General features: G+C 32.9%; 1 protein-coding gene across 3 annotated transcripts in view; it reads left to right on the top strand.

The window, feature by feature from the left end:
• The window catches only part of NOVA1 (NOVA alternative splicing regulator 1), a 146,997-nt gene extending 134,829 nt beyond the window's left edge, over positions 1-12,168 (top strand). For all 3 annotated transcript variants that reach the window (XM_059181814.1, XM_059181813.1, XM_059181815.1), the window contains one exon: positions 9,096-12,168. In XM_059181814.1, coding sequence (XP_059037797.1) covers positions 9,096-10,100 — 1,005 coding nt within the window. In that variant the 3' untranslated portion in view covers positions 10,101-12,168. The remainder of the gene's footprint in view (positions 1-9,095) is intronic.
• The last annotated feature ends 6,610 nt before the right edge of the window (positions 12,169-18,778 follow it).

Below are 18,778 nucleotides of genomic sequence, written 5' to 3'. Positions count from 1 at the left end.
TTTGTCTTTAGAAATTTCATGGGCATAATCGTTCATTTTCTGTCTTTTTCCAAAGAGACACAAAAAAAGAGGTGTACTGTCTGTCATTCTCTCTCATATCTAGCAGCCAAAAGGGCAAGTAAAATAAGGCCCTTTGAAAAAAGATGCAAAATGAAGTACAATCTTCACAAAACTTTTTGAGTTAATTATTCTGGAGTAAAAATGTAATTGCTTGAAGCAAGGCAAAGGATAGGAGGTAATTGCATCAATTATAAATTGTGATTATGACTCAGTAGAAACTGTCATTTGAGTCATAGTATTGATCCAGTTCATAACTTAATCAAGTAAACACAGATATGTTTGTATTCTGGACTTTCACAACCAGTTTGGCTACACTTTTTTTTTGTTTGTTTGTTTTGTTTTGTTTTGTTTTTATTTTATTTATTTTCAGCATAACAATATTCATTGTTTTTGTACCACACCCAGTACTCCATGCAATCCATGCCCTATCTACCCACCACCTGGTTCCCCCAACCTCCCACCCCCCACCACTTCAAACCCCTCATAATGTTTTTCAGAGTCCATAGTCTCTAATGGTTCACCTCCCGTTCCAATTTCCCCCAACTCCCTTCTCCTCTCTACCTCCCCATGTCCTCCATGCTATTTGTTATGCTCCACAAATAAGAGAAACCATATGATAATTGACTCTCTCTGCTTGACTTACTTCACTCAGCATAATCTCTTCCAGTCCCGTCCATGTTGCTATAGAAGTTGGGTATTCATCCTTTCTGATGGAGGCATAATACTCCATAGTGTATATGGACCACATTTTCCTTATCTCTTCGTCCATTGAAGGGCATCTTGGTTCTTTCCACAGTTTGGCAACCATGAACATTGCCACTATAAACATTGGGGTACAGATAGCCCTTCTTTTCACTACATCTGTCTCTTTGAGGTAAATACCTGGGAGTGCAATGGCAGGGTCATAGGGAAGTTCTACACTTTTTTTATAGCTAAGAAGCCACAAAACCTTAGTGAGTAAGAAACTACAAAATATCATAGGAAAAACATAGTACATCAATGAAAAGTTAAGAAAAAGGCATATAGTGCAAGTTTAATATTTATTATAATATTAGTGATTTTTCTCTTTTTTTTTTTTTACTATTTTCAAGGTATATCTTTTTTCTTGTATTTTTTTTTAATGTTTCAAGGTTTATTTAAATTCCAGTTAGTTAACATTGGGTATAATATTTGTTTCAGATGTACAGTGATTAAACATCACTATAGTGATTCCCATACAACTTGCTTATCACAAGAGCACTCCTTAATCTCCATCTCCTATTTTGCTCATCTCTCCTGCACCTAGCCACTTGCCCTCTGGTAACCATCAATTTATTCTCTCTAGTTAAGAGTCTCTTAATTGGTTTGCTGCCTCTTTCTCTTTTTTTTTTCCCCTTTGCTTGTTTGTTTTGTTTCTTAAATTCCACATATGAGTGAGATCAGATTTTTTTTTCTCTGATTTTACTTCACTTCACTCTAGCTCCATCCACATCATTGCAAGTGGCAAAATTTCATCTTTTTATGGCTGAGTAGTATTCCATTGTATATCTATGCCACATCATCTTTATTTTTCATCAGTTGATGGACCCATATGGACCCATATGGGCTGGTTCCATAATTTAGCCATTGTAGATAATGCTGTTATAAACATCAGGGTGCATGAGTCCTTTGCATTAGTATTTTTGTATTCTTTGCATAAATACCTAGTAGTGCAATTGCTGGATTGTAGGGTAATTCTATTTTTAACTCTTTGAGGAACCTCCGTACTGCTTTCCACAGTGGCTGCACCATCTTAGCTTGCATTCCCACCAACAGTGTAGGAGGGTTCCTCTTTCTCTGCATTCTTGCCAACACCTGTTTTTTCTTGTATTGTTGATTTTAGCCATTCCTGACAGGTGTGAGGTGATATCTTTTTGTAGTTTTGATTTGTAATTTCCTCATGGTCAGTGATGTTGACCATCTTTTCATGTGTCTGTTCATCTGTGTGTCTTCTTTGGAAACTTGTCTGTTCATGTCTTCTGTCCATTTTATAATTTTATTATTTGCTTTTAAAGTTTTTAGTTTGATAAGTTCTTTATAGATTTTTGGATACTAACCCTTGGATATTTCATTTGCAATTATCTTCTCCCTTAGGTTGTCTTTTAGTTTTGTCATTTCCTTTGCTATACAGAAGCTTTTTATTTTGATGAGGCCCCAGTAGTTTATTTTTGCCTTTGTTCCCCTTGCCTGGAGAGATGTGTCTAGAAAGAAATTACTGTAGCCAATGTCATATTTTACACACACAACACGCATGTGCACACATACACTACATACGACTGTATGGGGGTGATGGAATCTTTTAAATAGCTTATTTAGTTCTTATTAATCTACACTTTTGGATTTATTTTTTAAAGTTATCCAATTGATAATGTCAACTAAGTGCAAATAATAAATACAAAATTAAATAAGATAATGCCCATCAGGAAGATAAAATTCTGTAAGAGAGGTAAATATCTGTTCTATGCTAATATAAGGCAGCCTTGGATAAGTAATATAATAAATGCAGAAAGTATTTTGACACTTTGGTTTTCAGGAACAAGGATTGAGTTTACAAACTATACTGCATTTGAACTGTTCTGGCAGGACATGGAAGATTTCACAAGGAAAAACTGTCTGTATTTTCAGGGAAAGAACAGTGTGGGAATATAGGTAGATAACACTTCAGTCATTTGGACCAAATGTATAAATAACAAAGCAAAGACATGGAAAAATGACTAATATAGAGTAAATCCAAGAACTAGAAGGTAAAGTTTGGATTCAGCATGGTATACCAGTCTTAAAAGATGAAGCTGGGAAGACAATTCAGGCACAGGATACAGAGAATTTGGAATGTCTACGTAAGGATTCTAGATACTTCAGTGGGTAACTGAATGGTGGAGTTGTCACCGACATCTGTTGAGCAAGGTTTTTTATGATGCTAAAATAAAAACTCTTCATCCATAATCTTACCAAATTTTCTGATTTTATAGATGATGCAACTGAAGTGATTTTGACAAAGGTCACACAGCAGAGCTGGAGTGAGAGCCTATATCTTCAAACTGCCTATTCTAGATTCTTTTTATAATACCATGCATTTCTTTGGATAGGATAAAGCAGTAGGTTTGAGCAAGAAGCATTTCAGGGAGAAAAAAATAAAATAGTACATAACAGGATGTAGAGATCTAGGGAGCAAGAAAAGGCACAGATGGCTTCCAGGTTTGAAACCTGGTGTTGGCAGTGGTGAGGGAAGGACTGGTGAAGATACATAAGAAAAGACAGCATGGTATTTTACAATAATATTATGCATGCTTATGAAAACTGTGTTGCCTTTGATTTGATTATCAAAAGTGAGTAGATTTAACAGACTAATAGAGAGAGGAGTTGCTTTTTTGTTCTCTTTGTATACTTGTATTCATGTAGCAGTCCTGTACATCTTTTGCCATATCAGTACTTTTCAGAAAGGAAGATATTTATGTATATAAAATCTATAATCAAAAGAAAAGTTTTCAATTTACTTTGCTCCTCAGTTCAATATAGATCCCCAAAATGACATATGCATCTTCGTTGGACACTACAAAATGGTGCCTCAGTAGCCTAAGTTGTAATACATTAGGGAAGTGATATTTATTTTATTAGATCATGTTGGGTATATCTTGGTAAAAGGTAAATTAAGGAATCCGCTTGTGTTTCTTTACTAGAGCTATAATGTTTTGACTTAGAGCATCAAGAGATGCAACAAAGTGTCCATATTTCTTTTGGATAGGCAAATAATATAGGATAATAACAAGAATGTAAAACCTTTTTCTAATCTACTACTTGCCTGGTTATAAATTATAGAAATCCAATGCAAAGTGGCTTAAAAAGGGAACTTTATTGATCTGTGCTAGCTTTAGACATGGTTAGATTCAGATACCAAAATGGTGTCAGAATTTTTTCCATTTCTGTAGACTCTTTTCTAGGTTAACTTTATTTTCAGGCTGGTTCTTCTTCTTTCCATAGGGTGGCAAGATAGTCACTAGGAATGTCAGGGTTGTGCCCTACCAGATTAGAAACACAGGTATCTCTGTCCCATTGGTTTTACCAAATTTAACTCATTGGACCATCCTGGGCCACATCCACAATCCCAAATCAGTAACTGCCAAAGTTGTGGAAATTGTGATGTGTCAGGCTCTGTTAGGTCTCCACTCCTAGAGCATTGGAAGGTTGTCGGCCTTACTTGAAGCACATGTACTAAGAGTGAGAGAGGGTGTTTCCTAAAGGAAAATTAGGGTCTGTTGCCAGAAGAGGGAAGATCAGTACGGCTGAATAAATGACAGAATAAATGAAAGATATCCACTATTGCTAGGCATTGCTTTATAAAAGTCCCTGCATATGTGGTATATAATATAGCAGCCCTTAAATAGTCCATATTGTCAATTGAGATATCTTAAATTGTAATGGAACTTATTTTGAATTTATATGAAAGTATGGCTTTATGAAATAATTAAATAATTTTCCTGCCATGATAATGAAAAATTATGATTACAGACACTTTCATTGCTTTATAAGACCATAATGAGTTTTACTTCTTATTTGGAAAAGGAGTAAATTTGTTTTGCTTAATATTTATTTTTAATCAGAAACATATCAACATTAAAGCCTACCTATTTGGTACTTTTAATACTTTTCATAGGATACCCATAGAGGTTCTTCTTTGGCTGCACATACAGAAATAGTCATTTTACTACTTTTTTTCTGAAAAGCAGTTGATACTAGTAAAATTAGCATAATTATATTGTTAATCTTCTCATAATTATAAATCTAGAATAGGGAAAATTTAAGTAAACATTTTTTTCTTTAAAAACAGTACTTACGCACATGGTCACTATTAAAATGGGTTTAGGTGTGAATGGAAACTCTCCAACATAGAGATAACAGTTCAAACTTACAGGAATGTCTGATAAATAAAGAAAAGGATTATTTAAAAAAAAAAAAAGAACAGGATACTTAGAGAACAAAGATGTCAAAGATATTTAGAAACATAATAATCATTGTCTTTATTCCTAACTCCCAACACAGGGCCTGGACCACTCAGTAAGCATTCCTTAAATGACTGAACTGATGGTAGCAACTGTAGAGCATAGTACTGAAAACTGATTTGTAGCTGTCAACAGCTTATCTGATTTAGTTGGTGTGTGTTAACCAAATAATTTATATGCTGTTTAGGATAAAGGTTTTTTTAATTCCCTCAGTTCCTTAGAAATATATATTTTTACTTATTTGAGTGTGTGAATAGATTTCACCAATGAAAATGAAGCCATACATTTAACCAAAATTTGCTATTTATCGTCTCATTGGGAAAGCAAACATATTAGTGCACAGACTTTTTCTTTGGTAAATACCATATTCCTATGTCTAAGGAATAAACAAGTAGCCATCTTCTGTAATTTTCCACCCTTTCTTTCCCTCCCCTCCCCCACCCAGTATTCAGTAGCCCATTATCTCCAAGCTTCCACACTAATGCCTCATTTCTTGGCTCTGATCTGATACAGAAGATGGAGATAGAACACTACTTTTTCTAAGATACTATGCATATGGGCCAATTTTTCTTTTTGTCTCAACTTACTCTTTTCAGAGAGTTTTCTTTCCTGATTTGCATCCATATTAGATTAAGTGAGCAAATAGATATTTTTTTAAGTCTTCAAGGAAAAAAAGTATAAATCTGAGAGGTTTTCATTTCCTTGGGTCAAAAATAAAAGTTAGGTGACGTGTTCCCTTGACTAGGCTCTTAAGTTTTCACATTAAAAAAAATATATTGATTTAATAACTTGTTATATTTGTATTTTCTTTAATTTTTAAATTTGATATCTGAGATCAGTAACCTTATGCAGAATTATTACTATCTAAAGTTAAGAAATGCTATTGTAAATCTTAATATACAGTCAGTAATGTTTTCTCTTAAATCGCAACCCACCTTTATGTAGTTATATGTGGACAAATATAAAATCTACCAATAAAAATTGGGAACCACATCAGTATTTTGTAAAATAGCAATTATGGCTGACAGTAATTTATAGAAGATTATTTCAAACAGTTAAAAATAAAATCCAGCGAATAGTACTTATTACATGAAGATATCTTTTGTGTGTATAGTCTGATGGTAATTTGAATTAGAAGCACATCTTTAATATAAAGATAGATGGCATGGTGTAGTTTTTCAGTTTTCAAAGTGACAGATTTTTTGGAAGATGCTTACAGTTATGAGAAGTTCACACAACATTTCTGAACTATGTGTCGTTTCAGAATTTTTTTTTTTTTGAATGTTGAAAAGAAAGGAAAAGGGAAAACAAGAAAAGAAGGGAGAAACTAATGTGCAATAATAGCAATGCTGTGCACACATCAGCAACTTCTTGTGGAAGCATAGAACTAGTACTAAGGTTTTTACAAAAAAGCTGTGTATGCAGTAAATATGGTATGAGACTGGTGTGCAGAGTAGTATAAATTAATATCATCTTCATACATCTCATAGAAGCTTCAGGTGATTTTAGAATGGATGTTACAAATTTATATAAGACATTGCTTTTTATTGACAGTCTGTAGGATAGTTCCCATAGTTTACCTTTCATGTGCTCTTCTCTTCTTGGGTTATAATCATGAGGTAATCATTAAATTGGGCAAAACAATAGCGATATTAGAATTTAAAATAATTTAAGAACAACTCTTAAGAAAGTATTGGTCAATTAATGGAGACGTGAGTTGGGGGAAATTGGAAGTGGTAATGAACCAGGAGAGACTGTGGACTCTGAGAAACAAACAGGGTTTTGGAGGGGAGGAGCTGGGGGATTCCGAGGGCCTGGTTGTGGGTATTAAGGAGGGCACTTATTGTATGGAGCACTGGGTGTGGTGCATAAGCAATGAATCTTGGAACACTGAAAAAATTAAATTAAATTTTTAAAAAAACAACAAAAAAAGAAAAGTTATGGATTTCCCAATATTTTGTGGGAAATTAGTATTACTACATAAAAAATTAGTGTATTTTTCTTCATAAAAATTATGTTAAAACATAAAAATTGTGTTAAAAACCACAGCTTGCCAATATGTAAATGTTTTCAACTATATAAAAATGTTCTGATTTTGGAAAGAAGTACTTATTTATAAAATACAATCATATTTAGCATTCTGATATTTAAAGCCTTAAAAGTAAATTTTCCCAATACTCATGTGCACAGGATAAAATGTAAAGATGATTCTAATTCATCTTTATAATTAGTGTAAGGAATAATCATGGTTTAACTTTCTAATTATTATACTTTAACAAACTGCAGCATTTCAGACAAATTATTTTTTACAAAAAAGTCTGTGAACAAAATTAATAAATTAATATGTTTTTAAAAATTATTTCTCATCCTACTTCTTAAAACTAAATGCACTTAATCAGGAGGAATATGAAGGATATATTTGATATTCCTAAAAAATGTTTCTAGAAAATTTAAATTCTTTTCAATAAAATTCTATTTCAATAAAATAAAATAAAATTTCTATTCTTTTCAATAGACAAATTGGAATGAAAAAAAAATCTGTTCCTGTAAATTTATATATGTGGCAAGAAAAGTTGTGTGTGTGTGTACATGTATGTTAATACATATAAATATATTTATGAGGTGACACAGTCTAAAATTCGAATTTATACTTCGACTAGTTTCTACCTTGAAGAGCAAAATTGCCAGAAATGCATGGCTGTATTTCTTTAAAATATTTTTACCAAATCTCTGTTTTAAAGAGAGCATGGCAATACATGCTAAAAACTAGTTAATGAAATTTTCATAGAATATCTCATCTAAATTCCTGCTCAAATTTCAACAAGTTCTTCAGCCTGCCCGTTTTAATATCCAGAACAAGGAAAGCAATTACTTTAGTGCTTTGTCAGTGACACAACCCTCCCAGTTTTTTATCTACTGAGTCATAAAACAGTGCCATGCATATCTTTGTGCTACCAAAATAAAATTTTTAATATTTATATTTTAATTCCAGGGGTTACGGGAAATACCTGATTTTATCCTTTTTACAATAGTATTTGACTATAATTAAATAAATCCAAATAGTCTAGGTTTTGTGAATGGATATACAAATTAGTTAAAATGTCTCTATTCATATGGTCACATTGTATCGTAATTATTCCTGTGACTCCAGTAAATTTTCGGTAACCTTTGATAATATGGTTATAAGCCCTATTTTTTAAAATGTAGCTACGGCTGCCAAAAAAGAGAATTACCTATCTAATTAAAATAGTCATTTTACAAATTTAAGTAGAACATCCCGGCAATATCATATTCAAATCATTGTTCACCTCCCTAAAGTGATTGAAATTTTTTATATTAATTATTTAGAAATATCTGGGTTTTTTTTTAAATACCTGTTATTTTTATAAAGTTATGTGTTGTGTGTCAGTTTAGTTCAAAAATCAAAATACCACTAGTAATAATCTTTTTGCTCTCTGAAAATATTAGTCATGAAACAAGTAAGGTTTGAATAATACAAAAATTGCTAGGTAATAAGGAACATGAAATTAATTTTCAGAAGGGACTCGAGCTAGTACTTTAGTACTTTTATCTTTACTAACTTTGCATCATAATCCTGTACTCTTTGTTTTTATACGTTTTAGACCAAAGGTGTTCTTAAAGCTACACTAGGTGAAGAATATCAACAGTATTTTTATTTTGGAGCTATATAAAAATGTTACCATTGATGTATAGTTATGATATCCTTTCTTTAGAACATACTAATTTCTTAAAACTTCTACGGCAATGCACAAGGACTCCAGGAAAATTTTTAATATTTTAAACTGAAAATTGCTTTTGCTTTTGGACGTTCTGCTTTTATAAGATACTTGTATTAAAATGCGATAAAAGTCACTTTAGAAGTTGTGGTATTTCTATCTTTAATAACTTATGTTTAAATTAATTTTCAATTTGTTGTTTTACTTTTTTAGGATAGTAAAGTAATATAATGTGTATGCGCAAAACAGAAGTATTATTTATACGTATTTTTTTTAATTACAGGTAAAGATTATAGTTCCCAACAGCACAGCAGGTCTGATAATAGGGAAGGGAGGTGCTACTGTGAAGGCTATAATGGAGCAGTCAGGGGCTTGGGTGCAGCTTTCCCAGAAACCTGATGGGATCAACTTGCAAGAGAGGGTTGTCACTGTGAGTGGAGAACCTGAACAAAACCGAAAAGCTGTTGAACTTATCATCCAGAAGATACAAGAGGATCCACAGAGTGGCAGCTGTCTCAATATCAGTTATGCCAATGTTACAGGTCCAGTGGCAAATTCCAATCCAACCGGATCTCCTTATGCAAACACTGCTGAAGTGTTACCAACTGCTGCCGCAGCCGCAGGGCTCTTAGGACATGCTAACCTTGCTGGCGTTGCAGCCTTTCCAGCAGTCTTATCTGGCTTCACAGGCAATGACCTGGTGGCCATCACCTCTGCACTTAATACTTTAGCCAGCTACGGATATAATCTCAACACATTAGGTTTAGGTCTCAGTCAAGCAGCAGCAACAGGGGCCTTGGCTGCAGCAGCTGCCAGTGCCAACCCAGCAGCAGCAGCAGCCAATTTGTTGGCCACCTATGCCAGTGAAGCCTCAGCCAGTGGCAGCACAGCTGGTGGTACGGCGGGGACATTTGCATTAGGTAGCCTGGCTGCTGCTACTGCTGCAACCAATGGATATTTTGGAGCTGCTTCTCCCCTAGCTGCCAGTGCCATTCTAGGAACAGAAAAATCCACAGATGGATCAAAGGATGTAGTTGAAATAGCAGTGCCAGAAAACTTAGTTGGTGCAATACTTGGCAAAGGAGGGAAAACATTAGTGGAATACCAGGAGTTGACTGGTGCAAGGATACAGATCTCCAAAAAAGGAGAATTCGTACCTGGCACAAGGAATCGGAAGGTAACCATTACTGGAACACCAGCTGCAACACAGGCTGCTCAGTATTTAATTACACAAAGGATCACATATGAGCAAGGAGTGCGGGCTGCCAATCCTCAGAAAGTGGGTTGAGCGCCCCAATTATACATCAGATTATTTTAACCCCTCCTTTACCCCATTTTCAAGAAGGATGTACTGTACTTTGCAGAAGTGAAGTTTTTCTGTTATTAATATATAATTATGCAAATGAATGCGACTATGTTGACAATGTGTATATGTAAATAATATGTGTTTTACCAGATGTTTCATAGAAAGAATTTTTTCTTGATCTGTTTTGTTCTCTATACTTTGCTTGTGTATATTTGTCAGAGGTGTTTCTAGTGTAAGATTTAAGCCTGCCATTTTACCAGCATTATTGTAGTTTAATGATTGAATGTAGACAGGGATATGCGTATAGTTTTCAGTATTAGTTCTAGATAACACTAAATTAACTACTGTTAGGTTGAGTATGGTGGGGTCAGTGACCTAAAATGGAGTGAGGCCAAAGCACTGTCATGTAAGTCTTACTTCCTGCTTAGGGCACAGTGAAGTAGGAAACAATATTTTGAAAATAAGTTTTAAATTTAAAATGATCAAAAAGCAATATAGTTGCATAAAAGCACTGTAAAATATTTAAAAGGTTAAAACTGTGGAAAATTATATTGGTAAGTTTACAGATCAATAAAAGCACCTGTTCTCCATCTGAACTAGACAATGGAAATAATGCTGCATGCTGGCCATGGCCCATTCTTCATCATTTGTAAGTTCAACAAAAGTTCTCACATGGAGTCCCACCTCTTCAGAGGTTTGTACATTTGTTTTTAAGCACTGAATTCACTACTGATCCCATCGCCTGGCCAGTAGAACAGTCATTACTCCATTAACATCCTCACTGTTTAGACACATAACTGTGGTACAGTGTATTGGAAATTTTATAAACAAAAGTGAAAGTGCCAACAAATTATTGATAGCTGATAATGTTTCATTATCTGCAACTGCTTGATAAGTATGTTGCATTTTAAGAGCTTATAATTGTGTATAATTTGTTAACACTAGAAACCTATTAGTATTGTGAATGTAGATTTTACTGTGAAGCTATCTGTGATTTAGCTGTTTGCTCCCATGATGGAGTCTTTGCAGCATGGCGCTAGCAGCCAATGCAGTTTCTAATACTCGGTAATTTGCATGTTTTGTGGAGCATTTTTATGTCACCAACCAGACAGTATTTCCTGCATGCTTATTTAGAAGAGGCAGTTTATCTTGAGAGGTAGTGTGATCTACCTTTGTCAGGCTTTTTGACAGGTCATTTCAAAGTAAGCCTTTGTTCCCAAGACCCAACAACTGTCACCCTCTTCTGTACCTCTCCTGAGTGCCAACTGTCCAGGCCATTTGACACACCATCTGTTAACCTCTGAGTTTGCCCACTCAAGGCCACTCATAGGGGCATCCATCCCCAAGCACCTCCTCATGCTGTGCATGCAGTCTTAAATTCAATGGACAAAAATAAAATGCTGGCTACCTCTGGATCATCTGGCTGAGCAACTGAATTACAAAAGAGAATTACTTCCATCTCAACTTCAACCCATTGATTACGTCCATCCTAGCAAGCTAAATGGCATCCCAGCTGCTCCTTTCTGTGCAACCAATTAAAGAACAATGAGTGTGATGCTCCATGTCTGAATTTCGTCCAGCCTCTCTCTGAACTGTGATCTTTGTCCTCATGAACTTTCCCTTTTGTTCATTGAACTATATGGACTCTTCATTTCATATTGATTTACTGTGCAATTTACTTTTGGACATTGAGAACTTGAAATTATTTCCTGATCCCTTCCCCTTCCACTATTAATAATTCATTTCTGTCAAACTGTAAGAGTAGATTCATTTTTTTTTTTAGTTTTTAACATTGGACTGTTATTTCATTTAGAGTTCTCTATCTCTAAATATTTATTTAGAGAATGATTTTAAAAGGGAATGATATGCTTGTTTAAATGAAAGAGAAAAGCTGTAGTAAACTGTGTTAATTGGTAATGACTATTTATCGTCGATACTCTGTAGCTGTGTAAGTTTTGACAAATAGTGTATCTCGTGGAATCAGTGGTTAGCATTGCCGCTATTATATTTACTCATTTTATCATTATAAATGTGCTTAGTTCATCATGTAGCATCACTTGTCTCCCGTCTCATTTTTTCCTTGCATGTCACAAGTCTCAGATCATTTATAATACATTAACAGTAAATAATATCTATGTAAATTTCTTTCACCGTGCTGTCTCAGAGTCAGCAGTGAACAAAGGCAAAGATTGGGGCCCCACTTAGTTGAAAAAGAGAAAGGAAGTGATATAGGATGTGTATTAGAAGCATTTCAAATGTTGGGTCTTTAAAATGTTTTGTTCAGTCGTAGCAAATCTTCAACCTTTTATTTCAAAATTCCAGTAGTCCACTGTGGAGCCCATGCATTTCATCTGGAATTTAATGTTACTTTGAAGCCAAACCATTTAAACAATTATGTGTATTTTACTAGCTAGTATTGCTGAAAATGCACTCAGTTCAATTTTAATTGTAAATGGGAATTTTAAACTTTTGCTAGTTGGCATGGTTATATGTTAGTTAAATCTGAAAGCTAAATTGAAGATATTTACATTTTAATTTATGGTAACAGATAAGGGTTTGTGTGCATTATGTGTAAATCAGCTTCATGCTGTCTAAAAACTTATTCTCTGAAATTTATAGACCATGTAGAATTGATTTGTGATGTGATGCTTTAATTTACTGGAAGAAAATTAGTATGGCTTCAAACTGCCACAGGTAGGCATGTAACAATGGCTGTTCAGCTATACTGATCCAAAATGGAGAAAACTGATGATACAAGGGCCAAACATCTTATGAAATGCAACTATTTATAGACTTGTTTTGCTATAGGGAGGCTGGTGAACATGCTGAATACGAATTACCTCAGTTCTGCAGCTTTCTATGTCTTTTTAATGCATTCTGTTTCAGGGTCACTTTCAATCAATATTTCATTTACTTACTGAGATTGAATGGGCGCTCTGAGACACAGTGTGCTGTTTATCATACAGATTGGACACCTCATTCTAGATCCAAGATCTTTTCCTCAACACTGGGAGCTGTCCTTTCAGCACCACAAAATTACTGCTTGAAGTTGCATTGCAGTTTTTTTTTTTTTTTTCCTTTATCACTGGGAGCTTTTCTTTCAGCACCACAACATTGCACCTAGACTTTTTAAACGGCTGCCTTCCTCTTTGCACTGAAGACCAATTTCGTCTGCACTTCCAGTTATTGCTATTACCTGTAGGACTTTCAATCCTACTTCACCTCACCCACCCCACTCCTGAAACAGTTAAATGTATCTATTTCTGTGGAAGTCATTTTCTCATTGAATGATCAGAAACAAAGATAAATTCTAACCTGTAACGGCTCATTTCGACTCATTGCTTACAATAGATCTAAGCTCTTTTTTCTGCTTATTCGACTCCTTCCAGCTTCCCATCACATCTGTAACAAACTTTTAAAATTATATTGCCACACCACCATGCACAGCCTACCTGCACAGTAGAGATAGATTATTCCATCGTATTCAGATGGTTAACAGAGGTTAGCAAGTCCTGTATTATATATTTATATCGCTTTCTAAGAAAGTGCATATTAATGTTTACTTTAAGAATGTGTAAATGGTGCTATCAAGAATCTGATAAATTTTATCCCAGTTTTTTGTGTACCACTTCTAATGTATGAGATTTATTTTTCTATTGGAAAAAAATAAACAGTATGAAAGCATTAAATTGGTAGATTTTAGTAATTTAACAATGAATGGAACCCCTATGTTACAGGCCCTATCTTTCCTTGGAAATTTTAATGGTGGTAATAGATTTCAACAAAGGTACTGATAATCACATTTTTTTAATCCATTCTTATATTGCATTCTTGATTCATGTGCTGATTCCTCACTGAGTCCTTAAGTAAATTTTACTTACTGTAAGTCTTCTCCAAGAAGGGAATTCTTGCTTTCCAAGGCAGCAATTGAAAGAGATAAAAAGATAATTTAATACTCCTTACATCACAGACACGATTTGAGACCAGTTACTCTGTTAGTAGGAGAAATTCATCACTCATTAAATACAGGGCAAGCATGGCTATCCATAATAATTTTGGGTGCAATGCAGTCTTAGAAATTTAATGTACACACTTTATTTAAATGATGCAAACAGCCATATGAAATTGCACATGATTAGAAAGCAGAATGAACTCATTTTGCCTCCTGCTTGGTTTCTCATAAACATGAATACATAATATTGTTATGCACTGTTGTTCATAGATGTCTTATTACATGAAGGGTAAGTATCATATTACTTTAACGGGTTATTTTTGGAATTCTGCATGTTATTTTTTGTTTCATCAGATATGTGCCCCAATAAAATAACTTTTTTTCCAAAAAACTGAAAGTATTAGAAAACTTGTCATGTTAATTTTGAAAAAAAAATGAAGTGTAGTACATATTACTAGATAGGATGTCATTCCACTGGTCTATATATTAAAAAAAAAAACTGTTCTTGAAAATTGAAGCATTACCTTGTGTAATTAATAAAGTAATCAAATCAGATTTGTAAATAAAATATTGTTTAAATCTAAAGTATTCAATATTTTGATTAGATTATTTTTTTAAGGAAATATATTTAACGTGTATGTGCCGAATTTTTTTTTAAATAGTTTTTTATAATTGCAATGGAAGGGCAATTGTCTCATTACAAGTGGTACAGAAGCCAATACTTGGGTTACCATAGATATATAAACAAGTAAAAAACTGTGGAACAAGTTTTAAGTTCATTTTGGAAAAAAAAAACAGTTCTGTAGAAATGCATATTTGTATTTGTTTCTCTAATAAATCTGCAAATAGCTTTAAACACAAATTAGTTTTAATTATTTAAATTATGAGTTCTCTTAAGTAATTAAACATCTGTTTTGCCTTACATTTGTGAAAACATTGTCTCATGGAAATTAATAGAGACTTATTGTGAAAAACAAGGTAGGTCGGCATTTATTTGAAAGAGTCAGGTATTTAGCATTCAAGTATGTTTACCTCTATGAAATGATTAAAGAATTTTTACAAAAAACACTTCTCAGCCCCTCCCCAATCACATCATTTTGGCTACTCCCCAAAATTAAAAGGCCAATTTGTATCAGCTTTAATTCAGTACCAAAGAAAACAGCAAAAAATAAGAGATCACATGTTCAAATGGTTGATAATAAAAAATATTATTTGATACAGATAATTGACTTCTTTATATATAGCAATGAAGAAATTTGAACTCTTCTGAACTGCAGTGCCTCAATCTTCTTTAATGTGATTTACATATTGTGATTAAAATTGCTATATAAACTACATATATTTCCCTTGAATTGTGACCTTATAATAATTTATGTTGAAAATGTTTTAGGGTAAAATAGTCTCTATTTCTGTTTTAAATCATATAGAGTCTCCATTTTTGAAAAAGTGTTTTGTAAATGATAAAGATACTAGATATGTATGTATGTATCTATCTATCTATATATTTTAATTGTTATTCTGCTTGAGCAGAAATGTCAAGCTTTTGATTAAGGACTCAATTGAATATTCCAATTCTGCTCAAACTACAAAGAGCATTCAAATTATAATCACTTTACCAAATTAATTTTATTAGTAATAAAATTTTTATGGAGATCTGGCTATTGAAAACTTAAGGCATTTTCTAAGATTGTCATTCATTAGTTTATCCAGTTTTATAGCTTTAGATGAATAACAAAAATAGTGCTTCTTTCAATATTTAAGATGGTGGGTAATTATATCTTTTTTTCTTGTAAGAAATTGTAAACTAAATTTCAAAATGACTTCTCAAAATTTCCACACTTTTAATGTTATGTCAGTTTTTTAAAATATTCATATATATCAAGTCTTTAATAGATAAAGTAATGTATTAACAACATTTCAATATGTTTACCAAAACATCTTAGATAGATTTTATAATTTTATATTGTTTATATATTTTACATTGCCTATTTTACAATATAAGTGCTGAGAAAGTTTCTGATTGTAGGAAACCCATATACTTGTAGTGAGGCCAATTCATGCTGAACTTTTTTATTGTAAAATAAACCATTACTTTTAGGACTTATGGCAGAGATAAAAATCGAATTGTAATTTTTAAAAATATTAGCAGGGTACAAATCAACCTATCTCATTTTTAAAAATAAAGAGGAAACCAAACAAACCATTTTGAGTCCAATAAATCAAAGCCTAACCACCATGTTTTCCAAAATATCTTAGAATAAAAAGTAAAAACTCTCTCTAGTCAGTTCTGTACAGGATGTATTTGCAGGGTTCATATCGTCAGTAAAAGTATTTGTTAGTAAATGCACCACTTACGTGACACAACTCTTAGAAGTTTTTAACATTTCTAACATCAAGATTATATGTGGGGTTTCTTTTCTCGGGGCAGGGGGAATGTTTATGCCTAGGCAAATAGAGGATAGAAGCAATTATAAGAACTGTTTGCATTCAAACTACTTGTTTTTTTTTTTTTTTAAGATTTTATTTATTTATTTGACAGAGAGAAATCACAAGTAGATGGAGAGGCAGGCAGAGAGAGAGAGGGAAGCAGGCTCTCTGCTGAGCAGAGAGCCCGATGCAGGACTCGATCCCAGGACTCTGAGATCATGACCTGAGCTGAAGGCAGCGGCTTAACCCACTGAGCCCCCCAGGCGCCCCTCAAACTACTTGTTTTATTAAAAAAAATTATTTGGAAGACCAAATTCTCAATTAGCTAGTTTCAAGGAGATTTCCCCATTGCTTTGCCAATAGAGAGAAAACCTTTGAGGTTGAACTTTCTTGAAGTTTGACTTCATGAATTCTAGAAAATGTTACTTCTATCTACACTAGAAAGGCTTAATCTAAATGAGAGAACTTTGTAAAATTCATTTTTTATGTTCAAACTCATGAAACATTTTACATATTCTAGCAGGTAGCTAAATATAACCATTGTTCATTGTCTTAACATGATTATAATTTCAAAGCTTTAAATAATCACTGATGTTATTTTTGAACATAAAAATTCAGTGAAATTTTAAAATCCCTTTTTAAGACTTTTATATTTTTCTTGTAACCTGTCTTATTTAGGAACTACTTCATTTAAGATAATTTAATTGGATAGCTTTTTAAAAAATCACACATTTCTTTCATTGACATCTCAATTTGTTTTTAGTTTATGCATTAACTTTTATTATTTAGAATAGTTTTCTCTTTCTATTAAAAAGATATTTGAAGATTGGTTAGAAGATTATAATGGTGTGCTTTTTTTTTTTTTTTTAACTTTCTGGAATGAAAAATACTGATGAAACAAGTCACCCTAGGTATGCCAACAAACATTGAATCTGTTAGGCGTTAGTTTTCATGTGCATTTTTTTACTGTGAATGAAGTCAAGTATTTTAAATACCTAGCTCAGACAAAAACGGGGGGAGGTGGTATAAGAAGGCAAAGCACTGGAGAACAGTCTTTTGAAGAGTGGTAGAATAATTAAATTAGAGACCAGAGCCAACCAAGGATACCTCATTCTGAGACCTTGATGTTGCTTAAGCATACAGAGGTTGATGACAATGTGAGGTTATCTCTGTTATGCATTTTCATATTTGGTGGGTTTGTCAGATTGAGTATTATTTTCAAATAATTGCTATAGTGAAAAGTAAAGATAAACACTAATTAAATTACCAATGAAGTAACATGTGAAATATAATGATACTGAAAAAAAGTTATTACATTATATTGGTACTACTGCCCAGGTATCTTCATTATATCAGATATTTACAGATTTACACACACTTTCTGGTTATTTTCTGTCTTCACTCATATCTGCATCATTTTTTATCCTGACATGAAGGAATCATGGAGAAGAGAGACCGACACGAATTTTGAAATCTTAAACAGTGTTATATTTAAGAGTACAAAATTGATAACAAAAAGTGCAGATACAAAATTCCTATTTTTCTGAATAGTAAGTTATAACAATCGTTATTGTATACTCGGTATATACTGATTCTGATTTTGAAACTGAGAGTACATTATTTTTGCCAACAGTAAGAATGTCATCATTTGTCTGTGATAAAATAGCAAAAGTGGTATAATTAAGCTAATCATGCCTTTTTATATCATTTCAAATATTTAAGACAAAGTTACAGTTAAAGCATAATATGAGTTATGATATTTTCCTTATTAGCACAAACTCTATTGCCATTAACCCTTAAGTATATTTAAAAGGTTGAACTTCTAAAATTAAATAAAAAGGAGACAAGAATTTTTCTCCGAAGTATTATTGGGACAAGTATTTTCAAAACAATTGCCCAATATAGTGACATTATAATAATTAATGTTTATATTATCCTCTTTTATATACATGACATACTTTTATTTTTTATTCTTACAATATTTTAAGGTATAGATATTAATCTCATCCCTATATCTTGGAAAATGGAATAATATAAACTGCTGAGTCTCAAGCCACTAAGATAAAACGAATAAATTGAGGTTTTATCCTATTTTACTGAGAACATAGATTTCAAGTTTATAAATTAAAATTATGAAGAAAATGTATTAGAAAGTCATTGAACACTACATCAAAAACTAAGGGTGTACTATATGTTGGCTAATTGAATTTAAATTTAAAAAATAGTAACTTTAACACAATTTATGTTTTTGTTTCCAAAAAGTTTCAATAGTCTGAAACTT

This window comes from Mustela lutreola, chromosome 7 (genome assembly GCF_030435805.1).
Source record: "Mustela lutreola isolate mMusLut2 chromosome 7, mMusLut2.pri, whole genome shotgun sequence".
Lineage (NCBI taxonomy): Eukaryota > Metazoa > Chordata > Mammalia > Carnivora > Mustelidae > Mustela > Mustela lutreola.
Note: the sequence above shows the minus strand (reverse complement) of the source record. Positions and strands in the feature narration are given on the sequence as shown.